Source organism: Panthera onca, chromosome D3 (genome assembly GCF_046562875.1).
Source record: "Panthera onca isolate mPanOnc1 chromosome D3, mPanOnc1 haplotype 2, whole genome shotgun sequence".
In the NCBI taxonomy this organism is placed as follows: domain Eukaryota; kingdom Metazoa; phylum Chordata; class Mammalia; order Carnivora; family Felidae; genus Panthera; species Panthera onca.
The window spans coordinates 75,396,565-75,419,610 of NC_138350.1; the positions used below are offsets into that span (position 1 = coordinate 75,396,565).

Here is a 23,046-nt window from a genome sequence, read left to right on the forward strand (position 1 = left end):
TGGATGTAAAAGGGGCTGGTCAACCATCCAGTGGGAATGAATGCAAAGTCCCAAGAAATATCATGAAATTTTGGAACACTGGGAGCAAGTTTTCCAGAAGAGACAGGTCATATGCAAAGGACCAGGTGTGAGAATGCTTGGGAATTCTCAGTAGCAACACGGGAAGTCGGGACTTCAAAATTCTGAAGGAAACGTGCTTGTTGGCCCACATTTTAATATGGAGACTATGGTTCAAGTGCAAAGATAGATCAAGAGCGTGTCCAGATATGCAAGGTCTCAACGAATTTACTCTCCCCACACCCTTCCTCAATAAACTACTGGAGAATGTGTGCCACCAAAATGAGGAAGTAACCCAGGAGGGGAACATAAAACACTGGAAATAAGATGTCCGATACAGAAATAGGATGTCCAACATGGAAAGGCAAAGGGAACTGTGAAAGACAACTCTGGATAACTGTGTTCCGTGAACAGAGGGTGGATAATTGAGACTAAAGCAGACAGAGGCTCCAGAAGCTTCTGTGGGAAGATGGAACTATGACTACCTGATGTTCTTCACTAATCACATTAGTAACATTTCATGAGGTAGAAAGAAACTTTCCAGAATAAGAAACCAAACCATTTAATTGACCAGTGATTACCAATACGACTATAGTATTTGGACATGATGACATACATACCTTTTGTTTTTTCTAGAAGGGTTGAATGAAATGTGCTGATTCTAAGTTTTAAAACACTTCAAATTTGGGAGTTTAAAACTTTATTCTGCCACTTACTAACCATGCAGCTTTGGGCACGTGCCTTAACCTTTCTCAGCCATTGTCTTACGGTTAATACAAATTACCCGAAGGTTACCGTGAGGACAGAAGCACAGGACAGTGTGTGGCCTGACATAAAGCCCTACTTGCAGCACTGGTGGCAGTTGTCCTAACTTCGAGAACTTGTCAATACGCCTTGAATGCTACATGGAAACACATGTAGTGCTTTTGTAGCCATTGGCTGGTATTGAACAGCCTCGGCCTTGCCCAAATTTTCCCCTTTCAACTACAGTGACTAATGGGAGATAATTAAATGATAGGAATAATTAAATTACTATCACCTACAGTGATAGTAAGAGAGGCTTAAGGTTGTGTTTAGAAGCAGTAGGGAGCTGGGGTGCCTGTGGGGGTGGGGCTCAGTTGGTTGAGCATCTGACTCTTAATCTTGGCTCAGGTCATGATCTCACGGTTCGTGGGTTCGCGACCCATGTCAGGCTCTACACTAGCAGTGCAGAGCCTGCTTGGGATTCTCTCTCTCTCAAAATAAATACACTTAAAAAAAGAAAAAAAAAAAGTAGCAGGGAGCTACTCAGTGATGGTCAACCTGGCTGTCCAAAAGCCCCACCTGGGTAGCTTCTGAAAGACATCCAGGACCCATCCCTGAACTTTGGATTCAATTAGTCTGGGATAAGACCCAGACATCGGCATTTTTAAGGTCCCCAAGTGATTCCAGTGCGTAGGAAGGAAGGTTGCTTCTGACAGGGTCGTACTGCCCTGTACACTAAAGAAAGTTTTAGTAAATGCTAGAGGCAAGCAGGTGCGGAGCGGGGAGGGAGACGCTGAGCAAAAAGGTAAAAGCTGGGTGGCTGCAAGCGGCTGCCAGACACAAGAGGGAGAGTTAATACCAAAGTCGTCTGAATTGCCGAGTAGCCTCCCGTCCGTCCCCAAAACCTCAAGCAGGCCTGTTGCACAAGTAGCAAAGGTAAAGGGGGTTGAGGGGGAAGAATCAACTTAAAGAGCCACGTCAGGAAAGAGCCGTGAGGGGACAGTCCCGCAGGAACAGGAACTCGGAACTGGGTGTCTGTGGCTGGACACACGGTGGGGCCTCAGGATGGGGCTGTGACACCAGGTGGCAGTAACAACTACACGGTCAAGGGAAGAACATCCACGTGCATGAGGTTTGCTGCTCGCCACGCTCAGATTCTTGGCCCGATGTCACCATGACCTTGACGCATTTATCCCCACCTAATCCCACAGCTCTCTCTCAGTATTCAAAATTCTCCATTTATTTACACAATTAAAATTTAGACTAACTGGGTCCAACCTCGTCCTCAAATTCTGAGCAAATGAACTGCCTCGTTGAATCCAGTCAGAGCTCATTCACTTTCTTCCAAGTACTTTCTACTTAAAGATACAGGCCAAATATACGATATATCTTAAGTTTATTCATTTATTTTGGAGGGGGTGGTGGGCGGGGGGGAGGAGGGGGAGAGAGAGAGAGAGAGAGAATGCATGTGTATGAGTGGGGAAAGGGTAGACAGAGAGAGAGAGAAAATCCCAAGCAGGCTCCACACTGTCAGTGCAGGGCCCAATGTGGGGCTCAAACTCATGAACCGTGAGATCATGAGCTGAGCCCAAATCAAGAGTCAGACACAACTGACTGAGCAGGCCAGGTGCCCCACAGGCCAAATATACTATAAATGCCCCATTTCCATCTGTCATTTCACTTAATTGCAAAATAGGATATAATCTAATGTGTCCAAAAATAACAAAGATTACAAAACTTAACTAGAACCCACATCTAATTTTTAAAACTTGTTCCTCTTCACTATTATGTAATTTTAATAATACCTACTAAATTTGGTAATATCTAACTTCCCATATACACATTATGAAAAATAAAAAGATTGACAAAAATGAAAAAGGCATGAGCTAATGTAAGACTGAGATGTTCAGCTTTAGAAAAATTAAGCCATGGGGCGCCTGGGTGGCGCAGTCGGTTAAGCGTCCGACTTCAGCCAGGTCACGATCTCGCGGTCCGTGAGTTCGAGCCCCGCGTCAGGCTCTGGGCTGATGGCTCAGAGCCTGGAGCCTGATTCCAATTCTGTGTCTCCCTCTCTCTCTGCCACTCCCCCGTTCATGCTCTGTCTCTCTCTGTCCCAAAAATAAATAAAAACCATTGAAAAAAAATTAAAAAAAAAAAAAAGAAAAAAGAAAAATTAAGCCAGCAAATAGTTTTTATGTGTGTCCATTTATTGATTGCTGGGAATACAGCCTATTGAGAATACATGACATGCATTTTGGGAGAGAAATTAACCAAATCTGAAATGAAGGCATTCAATAAGCCTGCTAGGAGTTAATAAGGTAACACAGATTAGATCTAAAGACACAGTGTGGGAAGACTCAGACAGCCACGTACAATTGTCATTAAGATTCCAGCTGCAAATTCTTTCGGAATTTATTCATTCTTAATTACTTAGAAATTACCAGGAAAGAGGGAAGCTCACTGCCTCTTTAGCTTAACCTAACGCTAGGAACCAAAAAAAAAAAATTTTTTTGCTGTAACTTCAAATTGTTTAGGGCAATTCCATTTTTACAAATTCTTCCACACCAATTCATATGCTTTAGAATTAGAAGCAGCTCTACACAATTAGAAAAGATTAATAACCAATGCAAAAGTGTGTTTGTTTGATTCCAGTATCTATTACCGAATCACATTGTTCTAACACTAGCAGATTTTTACACCACACTGTCAATTTTCCCCCAAGATGTTCTAACTCACGAATACAATAAAATGACATAAATTAAAGAATTCCAGTTACACTTAACAGGACGAAACGATTAAGTTACTGGAATGTCTTAGTCCATAATTAAAAACTGTTTAAGTATATATGCGGCATATATGATGCAAAAATTATAACCTATAATTAGATAAAAATGCTGAAATGGAGTTATAACTGTAGTGTTACATGCCACATGTTTCCCCCAAACTTTCTGATGGATATTGTTTTTTTAAATGACAATACCAAAAAAACCCAAAAAAACCCAAAGACAATAGGATGTTACTTGATATTCAAATGATTTGAATTGCTTTTGGTGGTAGAGAAAAAAGAAATAGATAAACATGAATGGAATAAAAAAGGGAAGATTTTGGCTTTTTTTTTGAAAGAGGCAGTCTGTTCCTTTCATAAACTGTATTCTTTCCTTAATGTTTCTGGAGGAATCAGTTATGGTTTGCAACGCTGGACAAATCGTGGGTATAAGCATACGTCTCGGATATGATACCTATTCAGAATCCAGGTCAAGAATCGTTCCAAGCCCAAGCCATATCCGCCATGAGGACATGTGCCATATTTTCTCTGTTTAAAAAAAAAAAACAGATGTTTAAAATTTTGTCTAAGATATTAAAATTTTTCTACTGTGAAATGAGTTCACTTATCGTGGTTAAGAATTCAACTCTATTTTTAATTTTTTTAAATGTTATTTGTGAGAGAAAGAGAGAGAGAGAGAGAGAAGCAGAGAGAGAGGGGCGAGGGATCCGAAGCAGGCTCCACACTGTCAGCACACAGCCCAATGCAGGGCTCGAACTCACAAACGGTGAGATCATGACCTGAGCCGAAGTCAGACGCTCAACCAACTGAGCCATCCAAGCGCCCCAAGAATTGAACTCTTATTCTATTTGCTTTCATAGGCCACGTGTGTAGAAATGATTTGGTATGAAAAATAAACCAGGGGTTAAGTGTCACCCTGAAAAGAAGAGATTTCAAACTTTTAAACTAAGTCAACGTCTCTGTTTATCAGAGGGAAATGCAAGCTAGCCTAGACGCTGGTAGAATCTAACAACAATTTTTTAAAATTTTAGTAGCAATGACAAGGCCAGCAGCTAGTAGCTTTTCAAATGAAGTGCACATATTATTGGACAAAGGTAAAACTAGTAATAATCCCATGCCACGCTATTAGAACATCAAGCTGAATATAGCTCGTTCAAACACCAAAGTACCACACTGACTTCTCGCCTTTTAGGTTTCAGTTTATACAGAACTATTATAATGAAAACATTTAAGAGTGTAAAAACCAAAACAAAACTGTTCTTACCTGATCTGTGTACCAGTAGTAGGGAGTGGGGTCAATCCCTTCCCTTTTATAACCCGCCAGCATTTCTTCACTATCCCAGATACGCATTGAGCCTCCCACAATCTCACCAACATTTGGCATCAACACATCCACCTTTAAAAACAAGTAAATAAAATGCAGTTACTACTAAACTGTCAGTCATGACACGGCTCTAGTTTCAAGGAAAACCACAATGAAACTCTTACAGCTAACAGAGCACTATGGATGTAACATTAAAATCCTGTAATTTAACAAGAAATGTTAAACCCAATCAGAAGACAAAACCCACTTCTTTAAATATTGCCATTCTAGATGTATAATGCAGCATTTGCCATGAGCTGTATCTTATTCCAGTGGCAGTCCCCACCCCCTTAAGGAGCAAAATTATGATCTGAATCACAAACTGACAGATTCTGTAAGGCGGGAATCCTCAGGACATCGCTGCATGTAGAAGGACTTGATCTCTACGGGAAATCGACATAGCAAGATGGGCTCATTAATGGTGTCTGTCATCAGTCTCTCAGGAGCTTCTGGGATATCCTGCGGTGAAATAAGGCTTCATTAACATTTACTACTCGAAAGCCAACAAGACAGAGGCAGCTCTCACCCAGAAGCAGCCCTTATCTCATGAATGCAATACAGTAAAGAATACACACCCATCCACAACCCATACCCATGGGTGGAAGCAACAGTTTCTTTCAAAAACAATCAAGGTATTCTAAAAACTCACACGCAGTTATTAAACCAACTGCAAAAAGATCCGCTTCCTTCTACAGTACATCTCAAGAGCCATGCTGCTTGAGAGACGAAAACCAAACCACTCAAGTCGTTATCACTGTGACTAGATACTGTTCAGTTACTTTTCTCAGGGGCCAGTTTCGTCTAGCTCTGAAGCAAACATGGTCCACTTAGTCCCATATGGCATAAGATCATCAGTGAATGCTCCAGAATATCACTGGTCTATGCACAGTGTTATTAATAACACTAATCTTTAAACTGTCCTGTCATCTGTACTTCTTTTCCTGTTACAATAAATCTATGTGGCTTCAATGGTAGGAAGACAAGAGTCATAAGACAAATAACCAGTGTCAAGTTCATAAGCGTAACCGCACGTAGAATAGTTAGCCGAGAAATGTTAGATGATGAAGAACAGGGCTAGTCTGCTTCTCATTCAAAACATCATCTGGGTAAACCACACATAAATTCAAGTTAAAACTGAAAAGTCTTGTCTCAGTACAAACTGACTGAGAGAACAGGACAAGACTCATTGATATGTTTAACCTAAGAGCCAAAATGGAGCTTAGCAATCACCTGGCACAGGGGTCACCAAGCCCCAGTCCCGGGAGGCCTGTGCCCTCTAAAGTAAAGAGAGGAAATGGGAGATGAGTTGGATAATACTGGTCCCTCAGCTTTCATCTGCTTTACCTACTAGAGTGAGACTTAACTGGGAGGAAATGGTATTAAAAAAAAACAAAATTTAACGTTTATCCATGTTAGAGAGAGACAGAGAGAGAAACAGAGTGCAAGCAGGAGAGGAGCAGAGAGAGAGGGAGACACAGAATCCCAAGAAGGCTCCAGGGTCTGAGCTGTCAGCACAGAGCCCGACGCGGGGCTCGAACTCACGAGCCGTGAGATCATGACCTGAGCCGAAGTTGGATGCTTAACCGACTGAGCCACCAGGCGCCCCCGGGAGGAAATGGTCTTACTGCACATTCCAAAAAGTTGGAGGACCCCATATGTACTCTGGTCTCCTCATGTGTACAGGATGACATCAGCGTACAATAAATGCTGACAAGCTTCGAGGGCCTTTTGAGCCTCGGACCCGACTAAGCATTCAATTCACGGAGTCCTCACAACTTGGCAAAGCTGCTCTTACCTCCACAGTGGAGATAAAGAACCAGGGGGTGGGGTCACTGGCCTCCCATTACTCAGCAGTAAGGACACAGGTGGGAGCTAAGCCCACCTGGAGGGCTTCTTACTCCAAACATTGTGCTCTTTCCACTCAACTTTGTGACACTACTTTGCTAAGTTTTAGGTAATAACAATTCTCAAATCTTCAATACAAACATTTTTTTAAAGTGTTTCTTTATTTTTTGAGGGAGAGAGAGACGGAGAGAGAGAGACAGAACATGAGCGGCAGAAGCGCAGAGAGAGAGGGAGACACAGAATCTGAAGCAGGCTCCAGGCTCCGAGCTGTCAGCACAGAGCCTGACATGGGGTTCAAACTCACAGATCACGAGATCATGACCTCAGCCAAAGTTGGACGCCTAACCTACTGAGCCACCCAGGCGGCCCCCAAATTTTGTTATTATACACCACCAACTGAAACACTAGAAGTAATTTATAGAGGTCTAATATACTGTTTGTCCTCTCTGTAAATTCCTTCCAAAAATGAAACAAAACTTTAGTTAGCAGCTCATATATATATATGCTACTCATATATGTATATATATATATATGCTACTCATATATATATATATATATATATGCTACTCATATATATATATATATATATATATGCTACTCATATATATATATATATATATATGCTACTCATATATATATATATATATATATGCTACTCATATATATATATATATATATATATATGCTACTCATATATATATATATATATATGCTACTCATATATATATATATATATGCTACTCATATATATATATATATGCTACTCATATATATATATATATATGCTACTCATATATATATATATATATATATATGCTACTCATATATATATATATATATATATATGCTACTCATATATATATATATATATATATGCTACTCATATATATATATATATATATGCCACTCATATATATATATATATATGCCACTCATATATATATATATATATATATATGCCACTCATATATATATATATATATATATATATATTTTTTTTTTTTTTAAATAGCAATACTCAAATTTTATCTATAAAAACAGATTTTCAAATACCATGTAAGAAATGATTAAATGCACAGGGAAGAGGGCTTAATAGTGTTAACAATCTATACCTCTAATATACATTCCCAGTTTATCTGAAACACTAGACCACCTTCCCCATCAAGGCCTGCTCTCTTGGTTTGCATTTCAAACAACAGCTATTTTCTTTGACTCTTCTCCACCTGAAAAAGTTTTAATATACTCTTTTGGGAGAGGAATCCTCTTTGAAAGAGCCAGGTTACTTTCTCCAGACAAATAAAACGAACATAAACAACCAATATTTTGTATGTAATTCATTTTTTTTAATTAATTAATTTATTTTGAGGGAGAGTGAGCATGAGTGAGGGAGGGGCAGATACAGAGGGAGGGAGAGGGGGAGAGGGGGAGAGAGGGGGAGAGGGGGGGAGAGGGGGAGAGAGGGGGAGAGAGGGGGAGAGAGGGGGAGAGAGGGGGAGAGAGGGGGAGAGAGGGGGAGAGAGGGGGAGGGGGGGAGAGGGGGAGAGGGGGAGAGAGAGAGAGAGAGAGAGAGAGAGAGAGAGAGAGAGAGAGAATATCCCTAGCAGGCTCCACACTATCAGTGCAGAGCCCAATGTGGAGCTCGAACTCACGAACTGTGAGATCATGACCTGAGCCAAAATCAAGTGTTGGACACTTAAAGGACCGAACCACCCAGGCGCCCCCTGCATGTAATTTTAAAGTTTACACCTTTCTGACCTATCTGAAGCCTCCCACTAGTCTTGAGAATTACCACTAGAGTAAATCAAGACCACGGATTGATCATGGAAGAAGAGGAAAGAGGCAAAAGATGTGACAGCTATTTACTGAACGCTACAGAGATGTACCGTTGTAAGGCTTACTCTACACTTGCGGATTCTGAATCCTAACAACCCCAGGGAGGAGGTGGGTCTGTTGTTACCATTTATTTGACCAGAAGCAGATGCCTCCTGCATTACTGGTTAAATAACCAGAGTAGCGGTCCACTGGCTCACAATGACACCTTTGAAACAACAATTAGAAAGCAATACATACCTCTCCAAATTCATAGAAAGTTCCATCTTCTTTCTTTATGTCGTGTTCTTTCAGCCACACGATAGCATCTGAATAGTTCATTCGCTTAAAAGGCCGTTTGGGGGGCTTGAAGTTCTATAACGGAAAGAAAAAATACAGTGTATGTGAAGAAGCGGTAACACTGAGAGCTCCATTTTAAGAAAAACTGTTCGTCGTTATTGCAAAATGTTATTTCCGACTAGCAAACAACGAGGACATTCCTACCAATGGAATCAAAGTTTCTCTTAAAAATATAAGTACAGAAATGCGGGAACGTGGCCAAAAGGTACAAACTTCCAGTTATAAAATAAGTCAGTCCTGAGGATATAATGTGCAACAAGGGGACTATATCTAACAATACTCGATTTATAAATTTGAAAGTTGCTAAGAGAATAGATCTTAGAAGGTTGCATCGTAAGAACAAATTGTATATCAAAACATTATGCTGTACACCTGAAACTAATAATAAAGCTATGTCCCAATCATATGCTTAAAAATATATATATATGTATATATATGTATACACACACACACACATATGTATGTATATGTATAGATACATATATATGTATATATATGTATATATGTGTGTGTGTGTGTGTATATACACATAAAAGTGAGTTATTTCAGAGCTCACATCATTAAATCTAGAAAAACTGATGGTGAAGACTTCATTACTTTCCGAAAAAAAATTCTGATTTTGCATGTCCATAAAACAGTACTCCTACCGGGTTGAGGTCACGAACTATGCTTGCTGCAGGTGATTTCAAGACTCTGTCCACCACATCACAAACCAAGTCCTCCAATCGATTCAGGAGCTCCTCAAAGGTCAGGAAAGGGCACTCTGCTTCCACGTGTGTGTATCTGAAGAACAAGACACTAGCTGGGGGCCGCTCTTCTTTTCTGCCAAGTTTCTCCCAAGCAAGGACATTAACATTGCAAAACTGCCCAGAAATGTGCAATTCCAGCACCACTGACCAACTCCCAACTCAGCAACTTAGTTTTAGGGCCCCTTTCTTTCCCCTGTGAATAGTGATTTGTTTATCCCTTATAAAGGATCAAGGCCAAGTCAAAGAAGAGCCCAAAGCTAGCTCTGGCCTAGGAGGCAAAACCATACATGACTTCCATTAATTTGTTGAACTGCCTTCCACATACCCTTTTAATAGGTCAATTTTTTTTTTTTTTTACATAGACATCATTTTCCTACATAAAGATTGCTTCTCTAAACATACGTTCTTAAAACTATTCTTTTTAAATAACAATAAAAAGACAATTCTGTACTCAGCCAGGTGCCTTCGTGTTCTGGACTGTTCTGCCCGGTATGACTGTGCAATACAAAACACATCTCCCAGGGCCGGAATGCAGGTCTCGAGGTACAACTGAGAGGACTGAGTCAAAAATGCCTCTTCCCCAAAATAGTCCAGCTTGAAGAGCGTAGCACCACCTTCCACCTGTGTTTGCACTAACGTTGGAGGAGTAACCTGTTCCAATGGAAAGGCGTAAACAAAGGCTAGTGAGTGCCACCATTCAAGTGTAAAAATGGCAGAAGGTATCGTTTGTTTTACAAAAGATGAACACACACTTACTTCATGGTATCCCCTATCAAAGAAGTGATCTCGAAAGCACCTAGTGACCACGGAACGTGCTTTCAGGATCTTGGACATGTTTTCTCCCCGGATCATCATGTGTCGGTTGTTGAGCTGGACGTCAACATCCGACTCCTCGTTGATCAGGTTATCAGCTCCTCCGGCAGGGGCCAACCCGATCAGTTCCCAGAAGTCACAGCTCAGTTCATGGCCACCGGGAGCCTACATTTCAGAAAGAGGGGTGGGGAGAAAGGAGAGAGAGGAGAAGACAAAAAACTAACATTATTGAGGATTTTAACGCATGTCAAAATTTTTGGTAACCTGGTATTTCTAAGACCTCATCAGTATTAGCCTACTTTTCCAATCACAAAGACCCAATAATTCAATTTTATATTGATATTTTTAATATTCCTCTCAGAGTAAATATGCAATTTAAAAACAAAATAGAAAAGCACTAACTAGAAAATAAATGATAATCTTGCAACTTGGAGTAAGTACTAACCACCATTACCAGCCGGCGTATCTTCTCACCTTTGCCCGATAATTTAAAATAACACTTTACTTATATTAAAAAACTCCTTAAGGGGCGCCTGGGTGGCGCAGTCGGTTAAGCGTCCGACTTCAGCCAGGTCACGATCTCGCGGTCCGTGAGTTCGAGCCCCGCGTCAGGCTCTGGGCTGATGGCTCGGAGCCTGGAGCCTGTTTCCGATTCTGTGTCTCCCTCTCTCTCTCTGCCCCTCCCCCGTTCATGCTCTGTCTCTCTCTCTGTCCCAAAAATAAATAAAAAACGTTGAAAAAAAAAATTAAAAAAAAAAAAAAAAAAAAAAAAAAAAACTCCTTAAATGCAAAGATTTTGCCAAAAGCTGTTTCTCTTTGGAACAGATATATGACAGAAATTCAAATTCTCCCTAATAATTCCATGAATAGCAATTCATTTTAGAAGCCAGGCATCATGGAATATATGTAATTATCTTGGTGCCAAACCCTGGAGAGCAAGTAACACATCGTAACGACTACTCCATTTTGCAAATGACATTACGTCAGTGAACTTGAATCAGATATTTATTCTTAATGTAGGTTCTTTTACATGAAGTCTGGGAGACCCTCTTTTATCAGTATTTCTAGTCTATCAGGAAGACTCTAGGGGCTCCCTCTGGTGGTTAATATGCCACATTGGTTCGTTTTCTTTCCCAGCCAACAAGCAGAACCACAGTAATTACCTGAACGATAATTACCAACAAGTAGCTGTAACTGGTGTGGGTTATGGGCCTGTTGGCTGGAGAACAAACAACTCTCTAGCAGAATTACAGTTAAATTTTTCTAAAAGAGACTTTCAAATTCTGTTCATAAAATTTCAGATTCAGGTTACTGTCCTCTCATAAAATTTTTTGGGGAGATGGCTCTTACTTCCACCTTGCTGAAAAATTATTCACACATCCGTAGCAAAGTGGCTTTACTATGGCCCCTGAGGGTTATTTAAAAAATCTGTAAAACTGGAAATCCCTGAGTTTGTTGTATCATGTGAGATGTACAGTGTACATATTTCACTGGAAAAGGTAAAGGGATGTTAAATTTAGCAAGGACATCACAGTAGCGGGTTTATTTCCCAAATACAGAAAGTACAAATAGAAAGCATTGGAGAACAAACCACCACCTATTCATCCAGTGAGGAATTCAATCTACTCACCTGCTTGCCCTTTGGGGTCAGATTCAGCATTCCATAGACTGCAACGCTACTCTCGGTGGCCAAGACTACTCCATTGTAACACTGACACTGTAAAAAGATTAAAGCTCAAATTTACTGACTCATATTTACGTCAAAATATATGTTCCAATGCACAGAAAGCTAAGGGGATTACTGACATAGAAGTTACCTGGTCTAAAACCGGTAAAATAATACAGCCATTAGTATTTAGTACTAATATCTACTATTAATAGCTATTTTTGTGGGGGAAGGATTCATCTATTTACAGATAAACATATAGAAGTAAATAGACACTTTATACACATATATATGCAGAAATGACAGTAGCCCACATCTCTTAAAAATATCTGAACAGTCCATTTTTTTTCTTTAAAATTCAGACTGTTGAAATAATAAACAGTCCACCTAGACTTTGATCGTCGATACTACTAAAATCATTAGGACAAAAGTGACAAGTACCTTTATAAGGGAGGGGTCAGGCTATCAACACTTCAACTCACTATCATCAAATCATAAAAAAAAAGACAACATGTGTCTTTATGTGTTTTGTGATGTGATGCGATTGAAAGAGCAGAGCCTCGCCCAGGAAGTAGCTGTGCCAAAAACAAACAAACAAACAAACAAACAAACAAACAAAACCAAACTAAACCAGACCAAACAGAAAAACCCAAAAACCTGAATCTGATAAGCTTATAAGAAATACAGAGGATAGAGGAACATGTTAAATGACATCTCAGGATGCAACCAACCAAATCTAGAATGGACAAGTTCCACAAGACAACCAACTAGGTTTTTTCAAACAAATAAACAGCAAGGGCTGGTTGTGGGGGGGCGGGTGGAGGGAGTGAGGATGGAGGTAGAAAAGAAAAAGGAAGAATGGTTACAGACTCAGATTTCAGACCCACATCAACTCAAAGGAATACATAGATCTGGTTTGGGTTCTCATTCAAACCAACCAATTAGGAGTGGTCTTCATTTTAGGAAGTTGTGATAACATTAGCATGGTTATCTTAGAAATATTTTTTGGGGGGGCACCTGAGTGGCTCAGTTGGTTAAGCCTCGGACTTCAGCTCAGGTCATGATCTCACAGTTCGTGAGTTCGAGCCCCGTGTCAGGCTCTGTGCTGACAGTGTGGAGCCTGGATCCTGCTTCGGATTCTGTGTCTCCTTCTCTCTCTGTCCCTCCCTGCTCATGCTCTGTCTCTATCTCTCAAAAATAAATACACTTAAAAATTTTTTTTTCTTGGAGATGCAAATTCAAGTATATTTATATGAAATGGTACAATGTCTGGGGAGTAAAAGTGGGGGGGGGGTGTAGAAAACCAGAACTGGCCACACATTAGTTATTACTTAATGACTTAATGTTTTTGTCCCCCTAAAATTTGTATGTTGAAATCCTGCACCCCAATGCACGGGGTGAGGAAGTGAGGCTCCGCAGAGGTGATGAGGATGAGATGAGGTCATGAGGGTGGGTCACGGGGTTAGCGCCCTTTTAAGAGTTACCAGGGTTTGCCCCCCTCCTCTGCTCTCTGCCATGTGAAAATGCAACAGGAAGTTGGCAGTCTGCAACCAGGAAGAGGGCCCTCACCAGAACACAATCGGCCTCTAGAACTGTGAGAAATAAGTTTCTGTTTGTAAGCCACCCAATCTATGGTACTTTATTATAGCAGCTGAAACTGACGAAGATGTTACCGAAGCTAGGTGATGAGCCCCTGAGGTTTCCTCATACAGCTGCCCTGGAACAATTTGGGAGTTAGGGGTGCTGACCCCCTGCACCGTCAAAAATACACTTATCACTTGATTCCCCCAAAACTTAACTAACAGCCTAAGGTTGACCAGAAGCCTTACCAATAACATAAAATCAATTAACATATTTTACATGTTATGCGCATTATAAACTGTATTCTTAAAGGAAACTAGAGAAAGGGAGACGTCGTGAACAAGGTCATAAAGGAGAAAATACACTTACGATACTGTAAAAAAAACCCATGTGCAAAGCGGACTTGTGCAGTTCAAACCCATGTTGTTCGAGGGTCAACTGTACTGTTTCCTATTTTTATGTGTTGGAAATTTTCCATAACAGTTTAAAATACATAAACCGCTCCTAAAATTCCCAAAACTAACAGTAAAGGAACTTACTGAAAATAATCAGATTTTCAGCTATAAGGAAGAAAAAACACTTACCAAGTCATCCGACAAGACACATTGAAGATAACCCGTACCATCCCGCAACACTAGGAACATTAAATTCTTTCCTAAACGTGAGAAAGAAAAATTTAGCCAGAATGTTCTCAAGACACGTAAAAGTACTTTCTCATAATTTGATATTAAAAAAGGAAACTCCATGGTTAAGTGTTAAAAGGTCAAACCTCCCTTGTGGCCCCCTTCCTCCGAAGCGGCCACTGGTAACATCACTACTCAGTATTTGTAAAGTTCTTTACTTTCTGCACTCTGTTCCCAAAGCCTATGTGAGCCTCATGATCCACGCGACCATGGGAAAGCAAGACAGTAAGCCACGTGAGATGAGGGATTAGGTCTTATTCACCCCTGCATCCCCTGTAATAACATGGTGCTGTGTGCTCAGTGGGAGGGGCATAAACATTGCTGCACAGAATCACTCTTTTTATTTATGCCCCATCTTATTTCCAAAGGATGTGATAACTACTTACAATAAAATACATGTAATAAAAATAATAATACGAGGGGTGCCTGGGTGGCTCAGTCGGTTAAGTGTCTGACTCCCGATTTTAGCTCAGACTTGATCTCGCGGTTCCGTGGGATTGAGCCCCATGCTGGGCTCTGCACTGATGGTGAGGAGCCTGCTTAGGATTCTCTCTTTCCCTTTCTCTCTGCCACTCCCCCACTTGTGCCCGACTCTCTCTTAAAATAAACAAACATTTAAAAAAAATAAAAATAAGAGAAAGCAAAAAGTCAGAGCCGAGGGAGAAGCAAAATGCAGATACACTAATTATAAGAGTCAACACTACTGCCATAAATAAATTTCAGATCTGGCTTTGTACTTCCTGTAATACATCCCCTGCTTTTCATTAAATAATTAAATTCAAGTAGACAAATATTTACTGGATACTTCTGATCTCTGTGGTTGCTTACTGTTAAATAGCATTTAAATAATCTTTAAATAACTTGTATCTTAAATGCTTATTTATTAATTTATTTTTGAGGGGGCAGGGAGCAGAGAGAGAAAGAGAGAGAGGATCTCAAGCAGGCTCTGCACTGTCAGCGCAGAGCCTGATGAGGGGCTCAAAGTCACAAACCATGAGATCATGACCTGAGCCGAAATCAAGAGTCAGACGCTTAACCGACTGAGCCACCCAGGTGCCCCAGCATTTAAGTAATTTTTAAACCTGTAATAGTCATATTACAGAAGAACAAAGTAAGGCCATGGTTTACATCTTTTAAAACCTAGCTTCCGATACCAAAAATGTCACCCCTCTCCCCAAGAAAAGGTCTTTAATGTTCTCCTTCACCTAAGACCAGGGATGTTTAAAATTGAAGCGAGAAAAGCAAAGCTATACCATTTACCTTGCCTACGCAGCCTGTGGACCCAGCCAAATACCTTTACTCTTTGGCCTCTGTATCCTTCCAGTGCATGAATCTTCACCTGTCAAATTGAAATCAATAACATTTGACCAACTGTGTAATTTACCACATATCAACTTCTCCACTGCTATTAGATGGATGACAGTAAAAGTGTTAAAGATTCACAAATGGTACAAAACTACAGTCATTCTACAGCAGGTCAGAACCAAAAAGTTTCACCATATTGGAGTGGTTAAAAAAAAAAAAAAAATCCAAGTCTTCTCTTAGTGTAAAACTGACCCTGAGAAACATCGGGAATCTCAGATACTGATATATAAGCAATGATGAAATGAACTCATAATAGCAGCAACAACCAGTCCACACAGAGCCCTCTCCTGCCCTCATAGTCCCTCCTGACATCGAAAGGTGGAAGCTAAGCAAGGCCAGCTTTTGCTTTGGAGGGGTAAGGAGAGAGGAGCACAGGAAGGGGAGCGTGAATGCAGCCAAGACAGCTCATCGTTAAGGACACAGGAAAAATAGGAGAATTCATCAGGAGCAAGAACGACTTGACATTTAAGTATGTCCACTCACAGCCCAGCATCTGTTCTAGAGAAAATACAGAGGCATACAATTCACAAAATCACAAAATGTTTCATCTGTTTAAAAAAGTCATGAAAACAGGGGTGCCTGGGTGGCTCAGTCGGTTAAGTGTCCAACTTCAACTCGGGTCATGATCTCACAGCTTGTGAGTCTGAGCCCCACATCAGGCTCTGTGCTGACAGCTCGGAGCCTGGAGCCTGCTTTGGATTCTGTGTCTTCCTCTCTCTCTCTGCCCCTCCCCCGCTCATGCTCTGTCTCTCTCTCTCTCTCCTTCAAAAATAAATAAATATTAAAAAAGAAACATCACTATTAAAAAAAGTAATAATGAAAATCATGGATTTTGACCCCTTATTTTATGGTGAGGAAATGGACAGGTAGGGAGGGAGGACACTTAGGCAGCTTTTAGGCAGGGCAGGAACCATTCAACACCTAATTACTAAACTTTATAATAAAACGAACCCCAGAAGAACCAGCCTCGTAACTCGAAAATGTAATTTCCCTCTACGCCTTCTAAAAGGCAAGGAAGGGTAAATGGTGCAAAGGAACGGACCATGGGGCACGCCCCTCAGACACAGAGCTGACAGTCTGGCGTGGGAAGTCCACAATATTTGGGACAACATGTGTCACACTCACACATTTTGGCTCTGGGAGACTTGGATCGTTTTTGATGGTAATCTTCTTTGCTTCTTCCAGGTTCTTTTCTCTTCGCAAATTGTCTTCTGCCTAATTTTAACAACAAAGCAATCTGTTAACACGGTTTCTAGTATTCTAACCCAAAAACCGTTCACAGTCGCAAAGTCATGACTCACCTCTTTCTTTTCCCGGGATTCACTCTTCATTTGTTCCCTATGCCACATTTTTTTAATGTTCTTCATCTGTGATTTAGAAATAACATCCCACCTCTAGAGAGAAAAACATATTTTTTCAAGACCTCCATGTTCTGATGCAAATTTATTCATAAAATGTAATTCTGTTGAGTTTTTTAGCTCACCTACCTCATTTTCCTTTTGTGAATCTATGTAAATGGTGGGGAAGGGCTCTTTTCCTACTGTCATCAAAGCCTTGGGTGGGAAGGGAGAAAAAGAAAATTGCTTTAACGTTGTACAATATTTGAAATCAAAATAACATCCTAATTATGAGGCAACTTCAGCTATCTAGGACATAATCAAGAGCCAGGAAGAAAAGCATACAGGCCCCAAGAGCCAAAAGTCAATGTTCATAGAATGACTGGTCAGATGTACTAAAGACACTTTGCTTAAAGTAGAAGTGCTCAGGTCCTTTCACAAAAATTCTAGCAAGTTCAGTTGCACATTACAGTTGACCCCTGAACACGGGTTTAAACTGAGTGGGTCCAGGGGCTCCTGGGTGGCTCAGCTGGTTGAATGTCTGACTTTGGCTCAGGTCATGATCTCACAGTTTGTGAGTTCAAGCCCCGCGTCGGGCTCTGTGCTGATAGCTGAGAGTCTGGAGCCTGCTTTGGATTCTGTGTCTTCCTCTCTCTCTGCCCCTCCCCTGCTCACAGTCTGCCTCTCAAAAATGAATAAACATTAAAAAAAATTTTTTTTTAACTGAGTGGGTCCACTTATGCAGATTTTTTCCCACAGATACGGTATAGTACTGTAAGTACATTTTCTCTTCCTTATTTTATTTTTTTTTAAGGTTTATTTTTATTTTTGAGAGAAAGAGTGCAAGCAATGGAGGGGCAGAGAGAGAGAGGGGGGGACAGAAGATCTGAAGCGGGCTCCATGCTGACAGCAGAGAGCCTGATGTGGGTCTTGAACTTATAACTGTGAGATCCTGACCTGAGCCAAAGTAGGACACTCAAATGACTGAGCCATCTAGGTGCCCCTCTTCCTTATGATTTTAACGTGTTTTTTCTTCTAGTTTACTTTTTTAAAAAATACAATATATAATACATATACCATTCAAAATATGTGTTGACTGTTTATGTGATTGGTAAAACTTCTGCTTAACGGGAAGCTATTAGTAGTTAAGTTTTAGGGAAGTCAAAAGCTATATACAGATTTGACTCTGCGGGGGTGTATTGTTCAAGGATCAACTGTATACAGTTTCCCAGTATAAGCAGCCTGGAAGAAAGATTTTAAGGGGCTGTGGGGACCAGCAGGAAGTATACTGAGAACGACAGAGGAGAAAGAGCTAACGATAAAAGACAGTCACAGATTACGCCTAAATGGTTAATCTTCATTAAGAAATCAGGGAAGTTGTTTCTGAAACTCTTTCAGAAACAAAAACAATGGTTGAGAACATTAAGGCTAAGTAAGCCTCATTTAATTTGAAAAATTCCTCCATGTAGAACACCTCTTTTCATAAATATGAAGACATATCAGGTGTTGCCGTGTCATTTATATTTCATAGTTTATATTACTTGATTCAGTCAACCACGAAATGTAACAAATTAGTCTCTCCAGGTATAGGATCTGCAGCTTACAAAAACTAAAGGTCTAGTTTCCAAACCTGGAAAATAATTTTCATCTTGTCTTAACGCTAACCCCAACTCAATGATCATCGCAAAGGAGGGAACCTGGATCTTTTAATAACATCCAAGAGGAGGAATTCTTTTTAATAATCAGACTTTGTAGAGATGTTTGTAAATCATTAGGAATTTGCTACCTGATACTCTCTACTGATGGCTCTTCTTTTATCACTGAAATTGAAAGACCCAAACTTTAATTCCCCAAATTAGAATGGCACACTTTTGCTAATAGTGACATTCTGCAAACATTCACCTAAACACTGTTGTCAATTTTGGGGAGCCATAGGAATCACCCCAAAACAACCGGAAATGAAAGATTTCCCTCTAAAAGTTATGACTCAGCCTCCCTCACATGAAATTCATGCCCAGATTTCTTCTAATCTCCCAAGAGGCCTCTTAGTGAATTTACCACTAGAATCTAGACATGATCCCGAGTCTTGAGACTCAAAGAATCTAATTTATATTAGTACACTAAGAATGGACCCGTGTCTCAGAACAGACACTCAGTGATTCAGTAGTCTGTAGAGTGAAGACAGAATGCTAATTTACTAACGTACTATTATTTCTCATGATCTAAAAACCCTTGGGGCGCCTGGGTGGCTCAGTCGGTTAAGCGTCCAACTTCGGCTCAGGTCATGATCTCACAGTTCGTGAGTTCGAGCCCTGCGTCGGGCTCTGTGCTGACAGCTCAGAGCCTGGAGCCTGCTTCACATTCTGTGTCTCCCTCTCTCTCTGCCCCTTCCCTGCTCATGCTGTGTCTCTGTCTCAAAAATAAATAAACATTAAAAAAAATTAAAAAATAAAAATAAAAATCCTCTAGTGAGTTTCGCATGTTCTCTCTCAGGGTGATAAGAAAGAAAAAGAAGACACCTCTTCAAAATGTTCAAATTAAGTTTAAAACCTTCTTCATCCAATACTCTTAAAGCTACACAGCTGTATACATTCCTCATTTTCTCTTTCCTGAAAATTCTCTTCAAATCTACTTCTTGGGGTGCCTGGGTGGCTCAGTCGGTTGAGCATCCGACTTCGGCTCAGGTCACGATCTCGAGGTTAGTGAGTTTGAGCCGCGCGTCGGGCTCTGTGCTGACAGCTCGGAGCCTGGAGCCTGCTTTGGATTCTGTGTCCCCCTCTCTCTCCACCCCACCCCTGCTTGTGCTCTGTCTCTGTCTTTCAAAAATGAATAAACATAAAAAAAATTAAAAAACAATCTACTTCCTGAAATAAAATCATTGACAACTCACAGAGCAATAGACATAAGTCATTAATAAACACAAAGCCATTTTCCTAATGAGACGTTACCTTTAGACCTGTTTTAAAAGGTTTCTCCTTGGTTCCATCACCTGTAGCATCATTTCCCTCTCGATCCGAGACATAGAGCTCTGTTTTACAAAAGGAGAGTTAAGTTACTCACTTGGCCAATAATTATTAGTCACCTCATACTGTAACTACTTCATCCATTCTTTACCTTTGTGAACAGAACAAGCAACTGATTAGCAAAAATTACCACAGTCCAAAAGAAATATCATAATTACTTTCCTACTCCCTTATTTCAGTGACATTACATAAAAACACACTAGTTACAAATTTGGCTTTTCAAAATGAACTTTGATGATTCTAATTTGTGAGACTGCTTCTGTATCTATTGGAGTCCAAAACAATTAAAACAAAACAAAAAAAAAGGCTTTGGAGTTGGCCAGACCAGACTGGAATCTTGGATGTTGTGCTTTAAAAGCCAGGTGATCCTCAGGAATTCACTTAACCTTTCTGAGCTTATTTGTCTATGAAATGAGGGAAAACATGATACCCATCTTGATCGGCCGCACGGAGGACGAAATAACACATACAAAACAGATATCCCAGTGACAGTGCACAGATGTCAAATAAATACCACCTCCGTCTGATCTTTAAAGGATACCGAAGCTCTGAGCTTAAACAAACTGCAGAAGGCCTTATAACTAGTTGAGTGTGAACAGTGACATCAATCCAGGTCTCTGTTTTCCTTTTTCTACTGCACCATATGGTCCCCCGGAAATCTCAATATAAATGAGGATGTGTGAAAGCGAATTAGCATTCTCAAGTCCTTTCGGGATGATCTCTTGGAAGAGCTTACATATTTGGGGATTACTCTGATGTCTCACAGTGCCTCGCAGTGCCCAAGTCTCAGCTGAATCACGAGACGGTTCGCCGTGGGGCAGGGTCCGGGGCTGCCGCCATCGCAGTCCCCGGACGTTGGGGGTTCCCGGGGAACCGGGCCCCGCTCCGCGAGTCGGGACCCAGCTGGGGTCCAGGCCCCTCCCTCGCTCCCATCTTTCACGAATAAATAGCGGTGGACCACCCACTCGGGACCAGGCAATCCACTGCAACTAGCTTCCTGCCCCACGCAGGGGCATCGCTCCACTTACACACTCCGGAGTCCCCGATCCCCGCTCACCTAGTACCATCCCTGCGGTCGGCCCGGTCACCTCCAAGGACATCGCCTGCAACGCACTGCTGCCTTGTCACCCCAACGTGCACCGGAGGATTCCTCGACTCGGACGTTGCATCAGAACGACGCGCATAGGCCGCCCCGGCGAATCACCCGAGCGTCAAGGCGCATTGGGTACAGGAAGATACGACATGAGGGCGGGCGTCACTGCAGCCGCCATCTTTGGGTCGGGCAGAGACAACTTCCGGGTCCGACGCCCCGCCCCCGCGCGCTGAGGGGCTCTCCGGCACTGTTCCCTTGGGAACTCCCAGGAGGCTTAGACCCGGGAGCCGGGGGAGGGGCTACAATCCTTTCCCTACGGTCTCCACCTGCCTGTTTTCCCTGCTGAATTCTGCCCCCAGCTGTAGGTGCGCTGGGGCCCTTTTGGAAATCAGACCAGAAGTTTCGCTCCGTATCCCCAAATGTTGGAATGCTTGTGGAATTAATATCATCAAATATATTGAGAGCTAGCCACGAGGTGGGGATGAGGGTGAGGGACAGAAGAGGCCCTCACATGGGTTGCCTGTTGTGACATAGGAAGATGCTTTAACTTTCTAACGTAAATGGATGAACGTACAGCACTTACGTATTTATGATTTGGATTATGAATATTTTTATATAAAGTTGTAAGGATCACTCTTAGGCCATAATAATGCGGAAAGAACTAAGGCTTCAAACCTGGCTGAAATTCTGGTTCTGCCTTTTACTAACTGCCTTGGGATAAATTCCCTAACCTGTCTATGTTTCAATTTCCCTATTTGGGAAGTATGATACAAGTACACTGCCCAGTGCATAATAGATACTAAAAAAAAAAAAAAAAAAAAAGGTAGCTAAGGTCATCATTGGTCATCATTCTCTGTTGAGTGGAATACCAGAGTTTGTCCTTGAGTCAAAGGAAAACTTATTTTTGTTATGAAAGAAACTAAAAATAACAACGTGCATAGGTTCAGACTCTATGGAGAATAGGAACCAAATACTTCTCTTCAAGAGTACTTCAGCTAATTTCACGGACTTTCCCTTTCCCTCTTTGCTCACTTTTTCTGTTTGTCCACACAAGTATTAGTGATCTGTTGCTGCAAAGCAAATTACCTCAAACCTTGGGCGCTTAAAACAACAAACACACAGTTTCTGAGAGCCAGGAATTCCAGGAGTGGCTTCGCTGGGGGTTGGGGCTCTGGGTCTCCTGAATCAAGCTGTGGGCAGGGGCTGCAGTCTTCTGAAGTTTGGCTAGGGGAGGATCTGCTACGGAGCTCACTCGTATGGCTGTGGGCAGAAGGCCTACTTGCCTTCTTGTCCAGCTGGGTTCCCCATAGTGCTTTTAATGACAGGACAGCTGACTTCCCCCAAAGCAAGTGATCAGAGAGAGAGAAGCTGTGTTAATTACCTGTCGTTGTATATGATAAATTACCCTCAAACTGGCAACATTTGGCTTCTCATGTCTGTGGACCAGGAATCTGGGCAAGGCTTGGCTGGGGACTCTGGCTTAGGTCTCTCAAAAGGCTGCAATCAAGGTGTCAGCTGGGGCTGCGGTCATCATACTTTAAGATGCTTAAGTCTCACCTGGGGTGAATTTTTTTCCACACTCAGGTAAGTGTTGGCGGGGTTCAGTTCCTCGTGGTCTGTTGGCCTCATTTCTTTGCCATATGGGCCCTCCAATGGGCAAACATCACAGCAAGCAAACAAGATGAAAGGCACAGTCTTTTGCAGCCTACTCCCAGAAGTGACATCCTTAACATTCACCATATTCTGCTTGTTAGAATCCAGTCACTTGGTCCA

At 41.5% G+C, this 23,046-nt stretch overlaps 1 protein-coding gene across 1 annotated transcript; it reads right to left on the minus strand.

Moving 5' to 3' along the window:
• Window positions 1-2,987: 2,987 nt before the first annotated feature.
• On the minus strand, window positions 2,988-21,427 carry NARS1 (asparaginyl-tRNA synthetase 1). The gene is made up of 15 exons (XM_060613956.3): window positions 21,238-21,427; window positions 20,106-20,185; window positions 17,308-17,373; window positions 17,122-17,214; window positions 16,946-17,035; window positions 15,716-15,794; window positions 14,357-14,427; window positions 12,156-12,242; window positions 10,469-10,690; window positions 10,164-10,363; window positions 9,611-9,746; window positions 8,865-8,978; window positions 5,277-5,408; window positions 4,851-4,982; window positions 2,988-4,114 (listed from the first exon to the last, which is right to left on the minus strand). Exons 1-15 carry the CDS (start codon window positions 21,278-21,280, stop codon window positions 3,983-3,985), a joined length of 1,677 nt encoding a protein of 558 aa, XP_060469939.1. The 5' UTR covers window positions 21,281-21,427; the 3' UTR covers window positions 2,988-3,982.
• Window positions 21,428-23,046: the final 1,619 nt, after the last annotated feature.

What these genes read in the sequence shown, in the direction of transcription:
- NARS1 (XM_060613956.3), bottom strand. Translation starts at nt 21,280, where the DNA reads ATGTCCTTGGAGGTGACCGGGCCGACCGCAGGGATGGTACTAG. An exon ending in ATTCACAAAAGGAAAATGAG is followed by an intron (nt 17,215 to 17,307) that starts GTAGGTGAGCTA and finishes TTTTCTCTCTAG; the next exon opens with AGGTGGGATGTTATTTCTAA. An exon ending in CCACAGGCTGCGTAGGCAAG is followed by an intron (nt 14,428 to 15,715) that starts GTAAATGGTATA and finishes TCTCACGTTTAG; the next exon opens with GAAAGAATTTAATGTTCCTA.